Source organism: Nycticebus coucang, chromosome 9 (genome assembly GCF_027406575.1).
Source record: "Nycticebus coucang isolate mNycCou1 chromosome 9, mNycCou1.pri, whole genome shotgun sequence".
NCBI lineage: Eukaryota > Metazoa > Chordata > Mammalia > Primates > Lorisidae > Nycticebus > Nycticebus coucang.
In genome coordinates, this window is record NC_069788.1 from 42,856,661 (window position 1) to 42,873,935 (window position 17,275).

General features: G+C 51.1%; 1 protein-coding gene across 6 annotated transcripts in view; it reads left to right on the plus strand.

Moving 5' to 3' along the window:
• Positions 1-17,275, plus strand: part of CPNE5 (copine 5) — a 94,546-nt gene that overhangs the window by 55,665 nt on the left and 21,606 nt on the right. For 5 of the 6 annotated variants that reach the window (XM_053602851.1, XM_053602852.1, XM_053602853.1 and 2 more), the window contains 3 exons: positions 2,094-2,197; positions 5,970-6,074; positions 14,691-14,732. In XM_053602851.1, coding sequence (XP_053458826.1) covers positions 2,094-2,197; positions 5,970-6,074; positions 14,691-14,732 — 251 coding nt within the window. Of the gene's footprint in view, positions 1-2,093; positions 2,198-5,969; positions 6,075-14,690; positions 14,733-17,275 lie in introns of those variants that run through there. The other variant, XM_053602856.1, reaches the window with a different exon arrangement.

Here is a 17,275-nt window from a genome sequence, read left to right on the forward strand (position 1 = left end):
AAGGATTTTCTAGGAGGCAAAAGTAAGAGCTTTTGTGGAATCTTATATTAGGTAAACCATATTATTAATATGGTTGGTTATTGGTTTTTCAAGTGTATGTATCATTTTAGAGTTCACCAGTATAGGTTGAGGATGTCATGTATGGCTCACCTATGTTCATTCAGGTGAGAGTGTCAGATCTTTGATCTCCAGATACGTGAAAGGTCATTGTGATTACCTCCCAGCTTTGTCCTGAGCAGGCTAGAATGACCCTGCATTTTCAGGGGTGTCAGTGTTCCCCACAAAGACTGGCTGTTTCAGTGTCCCCAGTTGCTGCTCTGCCCCAGGATTCTCCCTGTGGCTTCAACACTGAATCCAAAACTATCTGGCTTTAAAAGGACTGTGGTGGTCATCTCATTCAGCACACCACTTCACAGATGAGGAAACTGAGGCTCAGAGAGCTCAGGTGACATGTGAGCTGATGGAGGTAGGAGTAGGGCAGGGACAGCGGCCATACTATGTGTAGGGGAAAAGTGTTCAAATAATAATAATAGTTCACACATGCACAGTGCTCAGTGTGCTGTATACTGTTCTCAGCACTGGACTCCTTTTTTTCCCCCTGAGACAGAGTCTCCCCAGGCTAGAGTGCAGTGGTGTCATCATAGCTCACATCAACCTCAAACTCCTGGACTCAAGAGATCCTCCTGCCTCAACTTCCCAAGTAGCTGGGACCACAGGCACGCACCATGATGCCCAACTAGTTTTTCTATTGTTAGGAGAGATGGGGGCTCATTCTTACTCAGGCTAATCTCAAACAGCTGACTCCAAGTAGTCCTCCTGCCTTGGCCTCCAGAGTGCTGGGATTACAGGTATAAGCTACTGCCTCGGCCTCTACTTCTAGATATATATAGACGCATGAAACTTCTACATATAAATATATATTTTTTATTTTATCCTCACAAGCCTGTCAGGTAGGCATTACATTATACTTGTTTTACAAATAAGGACGCTGAGCATAGAGAGGGCAAGTGACTTGCTCTAGGTCACACAGCTAATGAGGGATGGGGCTGAAGCAGGCAGCCTGGCTCTAGCGACCATGTTCCTAACCGTTATACCACCATAACCCACATTCAACCTTTTGACTTTATCCTTCAGCCTCATGAGAGGTTATATATTCATTTCTGCCTCCATTTGGGTCCTCACTGGGCTGTGGGTCACTAATCTCTAGATATGGCCCCTGCCAGAGGAAAGGGTTAGTGTGAGGGAGCTGAGTGACCCCTCCCTAGGCCCTGCCCTTCAAGAGCTTGGCAGGCCCTGTGGTCTGTAGGGTAGAGCCCTGAGCCCCAGCCAGTTTGAAGCTGACTTTTTAGGGTGCAGAGTTTCTAGGTTGCACAGGCCACATTGGGGTAGAGGGAGAGGAGGGCCTGGGCATCACTACCCAGTGCCCTGATGGCCCCAGCAAGCTGAGGGGCAGGGACCATGTGAGGGGAGAGGTCCAACAATCTTCACAGGGCCTGGGTGCCTTCTTTGAACTCTTGGGGGCGTGTGTGGGGACAGCTGGGGAGTCAGACACTGGGCACTGCTTAGCAAAGTTGGGGAGCTTCCTCACTGCTCTAAGCCTTTGGCTACTTAGCTATAAAATGGGCCATGGTTCCTGCCATCTCTACCTCAGAAAACTGTCAGGTGTGCTAATGGTCATCAGAAAGTTTCATGCTTGTAAGTTGCTACATGCCTTCTCTCCGCTGAGCTCTTCCTATCCTCCATCTCGGTCCTCACGACAACCTGAGGAGATGAGTACTATATGCAGCTCCCTAGTACAGAGGGGAAACTGAGGATCTCAGAGGTTACCTACCTTGTATGTGGTTACACAATTAGAAAGTGGCAGAGCTAGGATTCAAACTGGGACAGCTCAAGAATCTACCTGCTGTTGGAGGATAAATGGGACCCTCCAAAGAATTAGACCAAGGCCTGGCACTTGGTCGGTGCTGGGCAAATGTGAGACTCTGCCCTTTCTGACCAGAGTTGGTGCCTGGACAACCTCCATGTCTGCCAGGGACCTGGGGCTGTGTTCCCAGACTTCTGCCTCACACCCCATTTTCCCTCCCTTCCACCAGGACGTCGCCACCATGCAGTTCTGTGCCAACAAGCTGGACAAGAAAGATTTCTTTGGGAAATCTGACCCCTTCTTGGTGTTCTACAGAAGCAACGAGGATGGAACGTGAGTTTTCTGGCGACATGTGCACCCTGTGCCTTCTCATCCCCATCTGGGGTCGGGAAAGGAAGGTTGTGGTGACTTGCCAGGCAGAGTGGCTTGAGCCCATCTCCTGCTATAGAGAGGGCAAGGGCTAGGGGTGGAGTGTGGGGCTTCAGGGAAGTGCCCTGGCCACCTAGATGGGGCTGGTTGGAATGGAGGCAGCCTCTAAGCTGGCAGTGAGGGTCTCAGCAATGGTGCTGAGTGGTGGGTGCTGGGTATGTCGGGGGGGTGCTGGGTATGTCTCTCTCTTCCATGGGACTCCTGAGATAGCCCCTTCTTTCTTCACAACTGAGCCTCTATTTCCCATCCCAGTCTCCTCTACCTACAGCTCTCTGAACACCCATGTCACCACACCCACTACGGCATACTCCGCCTGGCCCCACGCTCAGCCATAGGCTTCATTCACAACTCTAGACTTTGAAGCCCCTATGTGTTCCTCTCGTCTCCCTAATCCAGAAGCCACCCACAATATGATGGAAACATCCACAACACATGGGCAAATGTAGGTCAGCAATATATACAGAGATTCGGGGTTGAAGGTCTGGTGAGCTAGCTCCTCCCCAGCCACCTGCTGTGTGACCCTGAGCTAGTTGCACTCCTCTCTGGGCCTGCTTTCTCATCCGTAAAATGAGCCAGTTGGATATTAGGTGGTCTCCATGGCCTCTTTATAAGCACCGCAGTTCTGGGAGGCTGTGCCCACTTACAGGCTGAGATTCTGCAAAAGCGCGGAAGTGATGGGGCCAGGGAGGTTAATTAGAGAAACGCTGCTGGAGAAGGGGAGCTTGGAAGCAGTTTTGATGGAGAAAAAGAAAATGGGTCCGTGGGGCGGGATTGAGGGAGCAGGGAAGAATGACAGGCTGGAGAAATGAGTGTGCAAAGCGAGTGTGCCCAGAGGGCAGAAAAGGCTTCACCAGATTTTCCTTGATTCTGAAATTCTGTGTGTGTGTGTGTATGTGTGTGTATGTTGAGGGGGCAGGGGAGCGGCAGGGAGGGGGTGTGTTTCAATTCAAAGGAAAACTGATTTTTAAACCTGAAGGTACAAAACAAGGGAAATTAGGTAGGATCATTTGCATGACAAAAGGATTCTTTGTCTCACCAAAGGACTCCCAGCAGGATTTCTTTAAATAATTCTTGTTGACTTTGACTTGACTTGATGTGGGGGAGGAAAAAGGCCTGAGTGCTGTTCTGAGCGTCCACACAGGCTCCCTCCAGAGAGCCAGAGCCAGGGTTGCCCAGCCTTGTCCCGATGGCCAGGAGGAGGAGGGGGATTTTGGAGCAGAAGAGGGGTGCGTTGCAAGGGGTGCTTGCCAAAGATTATTCTGGCAGAGTGATGTGTAGGATGGATGGGAAGAGGGTGGGGAGAGGGAGAGCCTTGTGACTGACAGGGTGAACAGGTGGGAGGTGCCTTGAGCACCCAGAGCTGTGCTGTGGAAATGCAGGGGGAGGAACTGGGGAGGGGGAACAGGGGCAGAAGGAAAGCATGAGGACCCCACCAGGCAGGATAAGATTGGGGTGGAAGGCTTGGCAGTGGAGCCAAAGGAACCCAGAGCAGTGGGTGGGGCAGAAGAGCTGATCAGACAGGAGGCAATGGAGCCTACTGGGGGCAAGTTTCACTTGAAGTGTGGGCTGGAGCTGTCCAGGAGGTGCACTGGTCCCCCAGGGGGTTCCTATGGAGGAGCATTGGAGAAACTGATCCAGACCTCCCTGCCAAGAGGTGGGCCAGTGTTCAGGCACCTGCCCAGGGATACAGGGTTGTCACTGAGGGCTGGAGGAGAGAACAGTGGACAGTTTAGGAGGAAGGCAGGAAGAAAGTCAGTGAGAGACCAGGAGAGTGAACTGTCACAACAGCTACACAAGGAGGCTCAAGGAAAGGTGGCACTCAAGTAACACCTATTAACTCTGAAGACATGGTGAAGAAGTTTGGCTGTCAAAGGGGAGGGGAGAGAGGGAGAAGTCAGCCGATCAAGAGGTGGGGGGGCCCAGCTCTGGTATGATAGGATCCTTCCTCCCTTTACCACCCAGTCCTGCTCCTTGTCATCCCTCCAGCCATCCACCCACAGCTTTCTTTTCCTGCCCCAGCCATGGGCAGCTGTGGCCCTCCTGCTCCCTCCACGTTCCTGTCCTTGCCACCAGCCTGGGCTGTCGGGGGAGGTCTCCCACATGCATCTCCACACTCCAGTGGGTGGGCGGGAAGGAGCAGAGAAGAGAAACGCTGAGCCATGGTGACAGGAATGACATTTTGACTTGAAAATTGCCAGAGAAGAAATGGCACCGGCTGTGTGGGCATGGGCGGAGCCCAGGCACTTACTTCGGTGACCTTTCCAAGCCAGGCTGTAACTGGGGTGGATGCTGGGAAGTCTCAGACAGAAGCCCCAGCCCCCGGCTCAGCCCTGCTCTGGGCTGCCCATCCATGTGGCAGGGCTGGCTTCCAGAATGTGGCCAGCAAGGCAGGACATGGGTAGTGGGCAGGAACAATGCGTGGGGACCCAGCTGGGACAAGCCAATTCTGTGGATTCAGACTGGAAAAGCTAAAAGGGTCTTTGAGATCATCTAAGTCAGGAGTTTTAATTTCATTGGATTGAAACGCCAGTGGAAGCTATGGGAACTCTTTCCTGAGGAATACATTTATTCATTGGTTCATTTAAACAAAATTGTTGAATATCTTTGTTCCAGGCGCTAAGGATATGCCAGTGATCGAAAAAGACAAAAATCCTTGCCGTTATGGAACTTACAGTTTAGTGACTGATTATAAGCTGAGTAGATAAGGAAAAAAATCGGCTATGTCAGAATGTCAAATGATGCCAAATGAAAAGGTAAAGGAGAAGTATGGAAGGAGACTAGGAGCTGTGAGAGTCAGGGGACCAGCGGGCTATAAATTTGAGACATGCTAGTCGGGAGAGGTTTCATGGAGATGACATTTGATCTGATGGTAGTGAGGGGGTAAACAGTGAAGTCTTAGAAATGAAGGAGAGAATATTCTAGGCTTAGGGAGTGGAGATACCTACAACTCACACACCCAGTTTGACCGACAGTTTCAGGGGTTCACAGACCCCTAAAGTGCATCCACACATCCTTCCATGGATCTCAGATGAAGAATCTTTGGTAGAAGCTGACCCTCTGGGTTTACAGGTGAGGAAGTAGAGGCTTGCCAAAGTCACACAGTGAGTTGGCCCCAGAGCAGGGGCTAGCATCCAGGTCTCCTTGACCCTCCGGGATTTGTCCCTGCTGTGTAGGTGTCTGCCTGATGTAAGAGTCCCTTCTACAGCATCTCTCACAAATGGCTGTGTAGTTCCAGCCTGGCTGCTGCTAGTGATAGACAGCTTGTCGCCATTTTTTTTTTGTTTGTTTGTTTTGGGTTTTTTTTGAGACAGAGCCTCAAGCTATTGCCCTGGGTAGAGTGCTGTGGTGTCACAGCTCCTGGGCTTAAGTGATTCTCTGGCCTCAGCCTCCCAAGTAGCTGGGACTATAGGCACCCACCACAACGCCTGGCTATTTTTTGGTTGCAGTTGTCATTGTTTGGCAGGCTGGGGCCAGATTCGAACCTGCCAGCTCTGGTGTATATGGCTGGCACCTTGGCCGCTTGAGCAATAGGTGCCACTAGCTTGTCACCTTTTGAAGCCACAGTTTCTACTGCCTGGCAGCTAGAGATGTTAACCAGCTGGCTCCTCTGTTGACCTGAATTCTGCCTTCCTTGGGTTCGGGACTCAGAGCCTTTCTCTCTCTTCTTTTCAACCAGGTTCACCATTTGCCACAAGACCGAGGTCGTAAAGAACACCCTAAACCCAGTCTGGCAGACTTTCTCCATCCCCGTGAGAGCCCTCTGCAATGGGGATTATGATAGGTGAGATGAGAAAACGTTCTTTTTTTTTCCTCTGCATCTGTGGCTTTCCCAAGCAGGTGTGAGGGAGGCCCTGTTTATATCAACACCATCAGTGCCATCAATATGAACGAGGCCTCCTGGAGCTGGGCAGCAAGTGCCCTGCACAGAGTGGGTCTTGGTGAACTCCCCTTCCTACCCTACTGCACCGGGCAGTGTCAAGGCCCTCCCCTCCCCACCCTGTCCACCTCACTCCTCCCCGGCATCCCCATTGGTGAGAAACTCCCAAGACTGAGGGGCAGGTAAGCCTGGGATTCCAGGAGGCCTAGATGGGTGTGCTGGGACCTGGAGCTTAGCAGCTTGTCTTGTAATTGTTCCATGTGGAGGGGCAGATGGCAGCCTGTAAGGGCAGCGGGTGGGGTGGGTTCAGGCAGCAGAAGCAGCCAGTCCCCACCAGCCCCAACTCCTAGTCAGTGGCCTCTGGGGTGTCAGCACACTAGGATACTTCCTGCCAGCCTAGTTGCCATAAGTGAGGGTGGAAGGGTGGGTGCAAAGAGCTTGCGGTGTTTTTGTTTCATGTAGCCTACTCTGTTAGCTGTCATCATCAGATCGTTAGAGTATAAATTGTTGAGTGTGACACCAGACACCCGGTTTCTCGTTCTGACTTTTTGACTAAAAGGTGCTTTCATCCTGGGCAAGCTTTCACTTGGCTGACTCTTGGTTTCCTTATCTGTAAAATGGGAATTGAAACACCTGCCTGCCTCATAGGGCTGCTTAGATGCTCACATGATACAACCTTCATGAGGAGGCTGTAGTACACATAAATCCCAAAGGCTGCCCCTTGTTTACAAATGTTCCCTGAGCCCTGCCAGCCACTGTGCTCTATGCCAACAAGTCAGCAGGGAATAAACACCACCGGTCTTCACCCTTCACCCAACCTTGTAGAGTTTACGTGCCAGTAGGGCAGGCAGATATTAATCCAATAATGACACAAAGAAACACATAATTACACATTGTGCGAGTGCTGAGAGAGAGTGGGGGTGCATCTGTGTTAAGTCACGAGAACCCCTCCCGGTTCCCTGGCAATTGCGGCAGCTCTGGTGAGTGAGCTGGGGGGGCGGGGGGGGGGCGGTGCTCACAGGCAGGGCTGTCGGGCAGCCTTGCTGAGGAAGCTGGGCCTGTGCTGGCTGCTCCAACAGGAACACTGGGGCCCCAGAACAGACACCCCACTCTGCCCCAGGAGCCCGCTCACAGTGACAGGGGAGATGAGTGTGTGGATGACCTCCAGTCACTCCTATTCCCTCCAAGGAAATCCTCAGACTACCTGTCTAAGACACAGGTGGCCCTTTCTCTGCCTCTTGCCTGGGACAGAGAAGCTATAATCTGTTCCACAGGCAGTCATCATTGGTCACTACCTTGTGCTCAGCACCATGCCTCTAACTGTGCAGCATTCAAGGCAATATGGTGCAATTTCATCTTCGGGGAGCTTGCAGTCTGACCCTAGAGAGCTCAGATGTGCATATGTATCTCAGACAGCTAAATGTTTGTGCAGAACAAGTCTGGGGACAAAAGTTGGTTTTGTCCAGCCAAACCAGCCCCCTTTACACATCCAGCTGGTCTTGGGGCTTCTGGAGTGGGTGAAGGGAAGGAAGAACAGGCTGGTTGAGCAGAAGGGTCTAAAGGAGGTTTGGGGAAGGCTGGCAGGTCAGGTGCATGGGAGGAATGGTTGGGATGGAGAGATTTAGAGAGGAAGTGAGAGGAAACAGAAGGTGGGGGATGCGAGAGCATGGCAGTTAAAGTCTCACAAGGTGGAAGGAATTAGGGATTCCTGGAACCACTGACCTGAGGTTCCAGGGGCCCAGCTGATCCCTCACAATGCTGCATCTCTGGAGGGGCTCCTCAGGCCTCAGAACCTAGCTTTATCTTGGATGGTGGAAGGGGACAGCAGGGTTCAGAGGCCTGTGGCCTACCAGAGGAGGTGGGTAGTCGGTGGGAAGGGTGCAGGTGGGCAGGCTCCTCTCTGAGACAGAGCCCAGCATTTTCTCCCTCCAGAATGCTGGCAGCCCAGGCCTCCTCCAGGGCCCGGAACAGATCAACTGTGACGTGACTGACAGCAGTATTAATTGAGGGGCCAGGCGTGTCCTGCTGGCTTGGTGAGAGAGCAGGCCTGTCTCCACCACCCCCAGCTCTAGTATAACCCACGCACCCAACAGCCACTCGGGAGCTGCCAGCATCAGGAGGCCTCCAGGGCAGGAGGGGGTGGGCCCTGCGCAGGAAAATGAGGCCACTGTCCCTCTTCTTTCCAGGCACCTCTGGGAGCCTCACAGAACATAGTCAGTGTGATCCAGCAGCCCTGTCTTCCAAGCTGGCCAAGCACTGGGCACTGTGGGGACACTTTGGGGGCATATTAAGCTAATAGGCCTTCCCTCCTCGGTTGTGCCCAGTGTGGAGACAGATGGGTCATAACAGCAAAGGCTCCTGTGGCACTTAGCCATGGGCCAGGCCGTGCTCTAAGTGCTTTATGTACCAGACCTAATTTAATCCTCCCAACCATCAGCTCCTTGGAAGGAGGTACTAATGCCATCTGAGGAAACTGAGGCCCAGAGAGAGTAAATAACTTGCCTAGTGTCTTACTGCCAGCTGATGGTAGACCCAGGTAAGCCCTAGATTCTGGGTTCCTAACTCCTTTGCCCTATTGCCAACAAGCCAAGACATGACATGGCAGGGCCGTGGCTGGGTGCACTTGGGGAGTGCCTTGTCCAGGTGTTGGGGCAGGTCTGCTTTGGGGTTAGAGGTGAGAAAGCCTCTTGGTGTTGGTTTTAGTCCTGAAAGCCTTAAAGGTTCTGGCTTTAAACCCAAATGATTCAGAGAGGAGAAGAGAGGGGAACAGTAAGAAGGAAGACTCAAAGGCTTGATATCTGTGTAGATGTGGGAGTGAAAGAGACAGAGAGATGATTGTTTAGAACTTGGGGGCATGAGAGGGTGGTACCATCAACAGAGATGGTAATGTGACCAGGAGCCAGATCTTACAGATTTGTATTCTGTAGTTTTCTTTCACAGTCTATATGTTTGGAGGACTGTGTTTGTTTGTTGTTTGGGGTGCTGTTGTTGGGAGAGGGAAGAAGAGATGAAGATGGCTTTAGCCATATTGAGAGTGGGCCGTGTGGGCCAGGCACAGCTAAAGCAAAAGAACATAGGTCTGGGAATCCCCAGGAGAGGGCCAGGCAAGGGGTGGTGGGTGCCACGGGTCAGAGACAAGAAAGAAGATTAGAAGGTAAAGAGACAGGAGAGGACCAAGGGGAGGAGACGTCCGACAGAAGCATCAGCTCCTGTTGTGAGAAGAGGTCCAGGGGACGAGAACCAGAGATCTTCTGAGGAAGGGCAGTTTTGTAGGAATGATGGGTATAGAAACAAGTCAACCTTATTAAAATTACTGAGTATTCAGGACATGGGCCAAGCTGTGTTCTAATTAGTTTAAATGCATTATCTCACTTTGTGAACTTAAACTTCGCAATAACCTTAAGAAGTGGGTACTAGTGCTGTGCCCATTTTATAGATGGGGACATGGAGAAGCAGAGATTATATAACTTGCCAGAGCAAGGAGAAGGTACATTTCCCTCCAACAAAAGCTGTCCTTGAGCTATCCTTCTGGTCTGGGGTCCCCCTACCTTTGCTATGTCCCCTGTCCATACAAGGCCAAACCTGGGTGACCCAGATGAAGAGAGCTAGCGTTGGAGGAAGTATCCTCAGGGTCAGAGCCAGTCCAGTCCTCCAGTGGGGTAAAGTGGGGGTGATGACAAGAAACACTTCCACTGTCTTTCCAGAATTTGCTCAACTTCTTAGACATTCTGTCCCCTTGAAACCAGGTTTGTCTGGCTTGGGCTGCTGCCGCTCACTCACACTTAATGTTGAATGAGTAGATTTTAAGAGGGTGTTCAACGTACAGAGTCCTCACCTAGAGAGGGGAGAGGATTCACCACAGCTTTACCCTCTGGCACTCTGAATAACCAGCTTGCCTCTCCTTTGCGTCCCACCAGACACTGAACATCCAGGAGGGCCAGCGTTAGTGCTGGGTTTGCACACTCAGAAGCTGAGACTCAGGAGGGAGAGTTGCTGCAGCCCATGGTGCACGGTGCAGGCAGGGGCACTGGGATTTTGACCCCTGCATCCACCATGCCAGGTTCACTGCCTGCCCCAGGAGAGGCCCTGACACTACTCTTCCTTCTTAAAGCCTCTCTAAGTGTTGGACTGACTCAGGCAGTGTAGGGCAAACCTCTTGGGGCCTGGTGCCTTTGGGACTTGTAGGCAGCTGGGAAATTTCCCTTTCCTTGCCTGGAGGCGGCTCATTAGGAGGAAGACCTTGCAGCTCTGGCTCAGAGAAGGCTAGAAATGGAGCTGGGTGGAGTGCAGGGAGGGCAGCCTGGGTCTTGGCCTGCATGCCTCATTCCTACTCACCTGCTGAGGCTCACACAGACCTAAGTGTCCAGAGGCCCAGGACACTGGCTCCTAGTGTCACCGCTGATGTGACTCAGGGAAAGCCACATGCTCTGGGCCTCCTTTTATGATTTTTGTGGAACCAGGGTATTGTTACCTGCATAGCCCATTTCACAAGGTTGTTAGCAGATCTCAGTCACCCAACCAATATTCATGCAGCACCTAATATGTGCCAGGCATTGTTCTAGACGCTGAAGATACAGCACTAAACGAACTGAAATCCCTGGCCTCATAGAGCTGCCATTTTCATGGTACATGGGAAGTGTCTGGGAGAGGGGAGCTTGGGAAAAGGAGTTGTTGTAGACAGGAATGAACAACACGTGCCAATACTGACCATCTGAATGATGAATGATAGAATTTATTTTAGAGAGGAGTAGAGTCTCTGAGTGTTAAGTCAGCTGTGCAGAGCACGCACCCAGTACCTGGAAGAGCAGGGCCTGCCACCCACTGCTACTCACCCCAGAGCCTGGGGATTTCCCTGTCTACCTTGTTGTCTCCCAGATTAGGGCCCCATGTTCTGAGCCTTTTTATACCAAATAAGATGTTTATTTTGTGTGGTGGAGAGGCTAATTAATTTGTTCCATAACAGAAGCCCATTCTCTTAGGAGCTGTCCCTTGAGTCATACTCTAGGGACTATGTCATAGTCATAGTCAACCTGACATAAGCTTTTGTTGGGTCTGTGCTAAGGGCTAGGAACCCAAGGCCTACAGCCCCCAAGTGCTGAGCTGGGGCAGCCCTGCCAGGGCTGATAACAGCAGAGCTGTAAATGGAGCGATCAGCTGTGTTTGGCTTCTCCTCATTCCCTTCTGTATTCTCTTGGTACCATTTCTGTCACCTCCTTCTGCCCTAGGATTGTAGATTGTAGATTCCGAGCTAATCTGACCCCCAGGTTGTAGCTATCCCTGGAGTCTCAAATGAAGCCAAGTGAGTTTGCAGAAGCCAGGTGGTCTCAACCTTGGCTTCAAGTTCAAATCCTCTAGGGGAGCTTTTAACAATCCCCATGCCCAGGCTATACCCTGGACCAATTGAATCTGAATCTCTGGGGTGAAGCATCAACATCAATATCTCAGGCTGGGTGTGGTGGCTCATGCCTGTAATCTCAGCATTTGAGAAGCAGAGGCAGATGGATTGCTTGAGCTCACAGGTTTGAGACCAGCCTGAACCAGAGTGAGACCCCTGTCGCTAAAAACTAGCCAATGTTGTGGTGGGCGCCTGTAGTCCCAGCTACTTGGGAGGCTGAGGCAAGAGGATCACTTAAGCCCAAGAGTTTGAGGTTGCTGTGAGCTAAGGCACCATGGCACTCTACCAAGGGCAGCATAGTGAGACTCTGTCTCAAAAAAAAAAAAAAAAAATCAATATCTTTAAAGCTCTGGGGGTGTTTCCACATTTGAAAACTGATACTCCAATCTAGAGAAGGTCAGTGGCTTTGGCAGTACATTAGAATCAGTCAGGGAACTTTTCAAAATTACCTGTCCCAGGCTCGGCGTCCGTGGCTCAGTGGTTAGGCACCGGCCACATAACACCAGGGCTGACAGGTTCAAACCTGGCCCAGGCCTGCTAAACAACAATGACAACAGCAACAAAAAAAATAGCCGGGTGTTGTGGCGGGCACCTGTAGTCCCAGCTACTTGGGAGGCTGAGGCAAGAGAATTGCTTAAGCCCAAGAGTTTGAGGTTGCTGTGAGCTGTGACACCATAGCACTCTACCAAGGGCAACATAGTGAGACTCTGTCTCAAAAAAACAAACGAAAAAAAACCTACCTATGCCAGAGTCCTGTCTAGATTAGTTAACTCAGGCCCTCTGGCTGTGGGGTTTTAAAAAATCTCCTAGTGCTTTTGTGGTTATCTATGGCTGTTGTCATGATGTGGGTCCTCCTAAAGCCTCTGAGCATGTGGTTGTCATTGATCTAGTCACCTGAGCGGCTGGTGTTGGTGGTCATAGGAGAGCTACCTCTTATTGTGGTCTCTGAAGGACCCCTGCAGGGCTGGAGGGTTCTGGGGGAGATCTGAGAGGCAGGTAAGTAGGACAGAGACTTTAGCTTTGTGGGATGGGGGGTGGAGACCTGGACTTGCAGTCAGAGACTTTGTCCTGTCTCATCAGATATGTCACTGTGGGCAAGTCACTGGAGGCCTTTGGGGCTCAGTTTCCCCAAATAAAAGTGAGGGGGTAGAGGTCATAATTCTTGAACACATAGCACAGTCACTAGGGAATCTTTGAAAACAGATTCCTGCCCCAAAGGCCCTGCCCCAGAGCTTCGAGAACTGGTCCTGGGAGTCTGTCTGAAAGGCTCCCTGGTGATTCTGCCATCCAGCCTGGCTTAGCAGCCTTGGAGCTCACCTCCAGCCTCCTCATTCCAGGAATCGGGAGTTGCTGAGCCCAGATACTCAAGTGTTCCCTGATTTAAGTAAATTTCTTATGAAAAACTACCTGAGCATAAACAACTGATAAGGAGAAGGAGGTGTTTTTTGTAGACACCTTCTCCTGCGGCAGGCAGGTTTTGTTTTTTTTTTTTCAGATACAGAGTCTCACTTTATCGCCTTCGGTAGAGTGCCGTGGCATCACAACTCACAACCTCCAGCTCTTTGGCTTAGGCGATTCTCTTGCCTCAGCCTCCCGAGTAGCTGGGACTACAGGCGCCTGCCACAATGCCCGGCTATTTTTTGTTGCAGTTTGGCCAGGGCTGAGTTTGAACCTGCCACCCTCAGTATATGGGGCTGGCACCCTACTCACTGAGCCACCGGTGTTGCCCGTGGCAGGCAGGTTTTACACACTGCTCTTCATAGCTATTCTGCAAGGCCATTTTTATCCCTACTTTAAAATGGTGGTTTGTGGTTTGGGGAGCTTCAGTGACATCCCTAGGTCCCATAGCTAGAGCCAAGTGCCTGCCGCCCAGCTCCGCATCCCAGCCTCTTCCCACTCCTTCCAGTTTACCAGTCCACCTTCAGGGGTTTAGGCCTTTTCTTTCCACAATAATTCACCTTAAAGAGACATAGTTTCTTGTTCTTCACAAGAATTTAAAAGATTTCCTTTAAATGGTGGACTTCTATGCCTGCCCCATTTTATAAGAGTCGTAGTTTACAAAAATCCAGTCTGGAGACAGACTACCAGGCATTCCTTCATTTCAGTTTCTCCCCTGATGCCCCTCCTGTCCTGAGGAGGCTCATCTGAAGGGAGACAGCGCCTCCTTCTGGGGGCCACAGACCCTAAAGGCCCACTCCTTGCAGACCTGAGATGGGCCATGGGCAAGAAGATTGGATGTTAATAGAAGACAGGCCCAGGCAGCTGCCTCTCTGCACCCCGTTTAGAACTGAGGTCTGAGACCCCGACTCTGCAGGTCTCTCTAGCCTCTGCTGCCCCTGACATGTCTGTGGGACCCTGGCAGCTCCCCCCTGTCCCGGGGCATCCCCTGAGGACCAAGCAGCTGGCACCAAGGGTTAACTGCAACCCTCCACCTTCCTCCTCCCAGCTCTGGTCCGCTAGCCTGTTACCATGGGAATGTGGCTAAAAATAAAATGGGCTCTCAAAGCCCAGCCCCATGCATAGGAGTCAAAACAAACTAATTAAAGCAGCCAGGCTAAAATGTGAAGATAATTACACCCTCACTCAGGAGCCAGTCGTGGGGATGAAAAACCTCAGCAGGCAGTCCCTGAGCCAGGACGCCTGGCCCCATCCTTAATGTGCAGGGCTGGCTCCCACACCCCAGCCCCTGAGACCCAGGGTCCCAGCACACAGTCTTGTTAACCCCTCCCCAGAAGAAAGGGGCCTGAGATCTGAGGAGCATTGCACTCCCCTTCGCGTGGCTCCATCCTTGGAAAGTCCACAGTGTGGGTTCATGTTGGGGCTTATGCCCTATCTGGGGTGGCTAAGAAGGCAGGGTGATGTGAAGTCTGAAGCTGTTTTTTTCCACATCCTCTTTGAAATTCCAGGAAGTCCCTATGTAGCTCTGGGCTGCTGCCTCTGCTCCTAAGGCCTTTGCTAAAGATAGTTCCACTGTTTCTCTGGCTGCTACCTCCCCACCCAGGACCCTGGAGCCTGGAGGGTGTCCTTGCATCCCCTTCTGGTCCAGGAGCAAAAGAAGAGCTCTATCCTTAGGCTGAGCGGGCACAGGGTCAGGCCCATCCCACACAGGGCCCTTTGTCTTACAGGACCATCAAAGTGGAGGTGTATGACTGGGATCGAGATGGCAGGTAAGTGTCCAGGAGGGCAAGAGATGAGGTGAGTGGGGTTGGGGCAGCTGCTTGGGAGGGGGCTGAACCCTGCCCTCACATGGAAAGGGCTGTGTCCAGGCCGCCACTCATGACAGCTCTGGGGGGGGGGGGTGAGGGAGCCTGGGTTTTCCTGCTGCAGTGGCTCATCCCCACGCAGCTCCACTGAGGCACCAGAGGACCTCTGTCCTGCAGGATATGATGTGAGAGGGATAAGATGCCTCTTTTCCTCCCAAATAGCTGCCCAGCGGCCAGCCAGTGCCTGCAACCTCACCATTTGGGTAGAATTTAGGGTCTTCTGAGGTATGCAAGTTCTAGGGCTCACATGCTAGTCACCCCCTGAGCACTCATGGACATGTTCTCTGTATGAGGCCTTGGGCTACACACTGTGGGGCAACTGAGGTACAGAAGATGAAACTTCCCCAAACCTAGTGGGGAGACTGGTAGTGCACATATAGCTCTCAACTTAATGAAGGAGCTGTTTGCAGAGAGTCTGGACTGGGCGAAGGGGCTGTGGGGAGGGTGAGCTTTCAAGAGTCTGAACAGACTCAGGCACCCTGGACAGTGCCTGAGTGGGGCTGTGTGTGGCTAGTGCGATGGCTCCCGTCCAGGGTCTTTAGGAGGCCAGAGCTGTCCCCTTTTGTAGATCTCAGTGCCCCCTAGGAGCCAGTGCTGCTGAGAAGTCACAGATAAGGACAAGAGCAGGCTGCTCAACGCTTTAGTCCAAAGCCCTCACTGGCTCCTACTTGTCCATTGAGCCAAATCCAGATATGTCACCCTGACTTTATGACCTCTCTGTACCAAGGAGCGATTTAGGGGGATGGCAAAATCCCCTAATCTCCACTGGTACCTCCCACATCTGTGACAGTGTATGGTGGGATGCTGTCTCGCCTTGTGTAAAATACTATGTATGTGCAGCTTGAAGTGAGGCCCAAATCCCCTTCCAAGGAACTCACACTCCCGAGCAACCCCCATGCCAGCACCACCTTCATAACTCCCTCCCTCGCTCCTCTCCTCACCTCTTCATGTTTCTACCCATGATTCCCCTCATCTTACTCTGTTGTGTCCATACTTCTGAAATATTCTCCTGTTAAATGGCAGCTGGGGACAGCCACCAGGTGCCCCTGGGTCCCACCATCATGTTGCTCATAGTCAGAAGGCTGAGAGCTGTAAAATGCATCAGAATACATGTGGGCTGACTGTATTTTGAGAGCATCACTCTCCAGACACCCCAGGCCATCACATTAAGCACTGCCCTCTCACAGGGATAGTGAGGGTAAAAAGGAGTTGACAGTGGGGTTTGGGACCCCTGCTTTGTGCAAGGTTTTATAGCACTTAACATAAACACACTCTGGAAGGTGGGGGCACTGCAGAAAACACCCCCAGCTGCACAGCTGCACAGCTGGACATAGTGCTAATTGTCTTGTTAAAAATGTTTTTTTTTTAGGGACAGAGTCTCACTTTGTTGCCCTTGATAGAGTGCTGTGGTGTCACAGCTCACAGCCTCAGCCTCCCAAGTAGCTGAAGACCACAGGCACCCGTCTATTTTTTTTTTGTTGTTGTTGCAGTTTGACCGAGGCCAGGTTTGAACCCGCCACCCTCGGTATATTGGGCCAGCGTCCTACTCACTGAGCCATAGGCATCTCCCATCTTGTTAAAAATGTTTATTGGACTTGGGAGGCTGAGGCAAGAGAATCGCTTAAGCCCAAGAGTTTGAGGTTGCTGTGAACTGTGACACTATAGCACTCTACTGAGGGTGACATAGTGGGACTCTGTCTCAAAAAAAGAAAAAGTTTATTGGAGAAGAGTTTAATAAACGTCTTTAAGCCCATCTCTTGATTTTAACAATTGTTAGATTTTATCGTATTTACTTTATGTTATATGCTAATGTAGATTAAAGTAAATTATAGACTTGAGTGGAGTGGCTCACACCTATAATCCCAGCACTTTGGGAGGCTAAGGTAGAAGGATCATTCGAGGCCAGGAGTTTAAGAACATCCTGGGCAACAGTGTACAGAGTACAGAGACCCCACCTCTACTCACAAAGAAATTATTTAAAAATTAGCCAGGTGCTGTGATGTGCATCTATAGTCACAGCTACTCAGGAGGCTGAGGCAGAGGAATTGCTTGAGCCCACAAGTGCAAGGTTGTAATGACCTATGATTACACCCCTATACTCTATCCAACCTGAGCACCCCTATACTCCATCCACTCTGAGACACAGTGAGATCCTGTCTGTAAAAAATAAATAAATAAATTGTAGACATCATGGCATTTGCCTCTAAATATTTCATTGGGAATGTCTAAAAAGTAAGGACATTTTCCCCATAACTACAAATGCCATTATCACACGTGACACACTGAACATAGGTCTCAAACACCACCCAATATTCATTCATATTCATATTTCCCCAGTTATCCTCCAAATATCTTTTATTAATGGTTTGTCCAAACAAGAATCCAAATGGAAGTGGGTCCTGTTCCTCCCAGGGCCTGCTCTTCGCTAGATGGCTGTGGGGTTTATT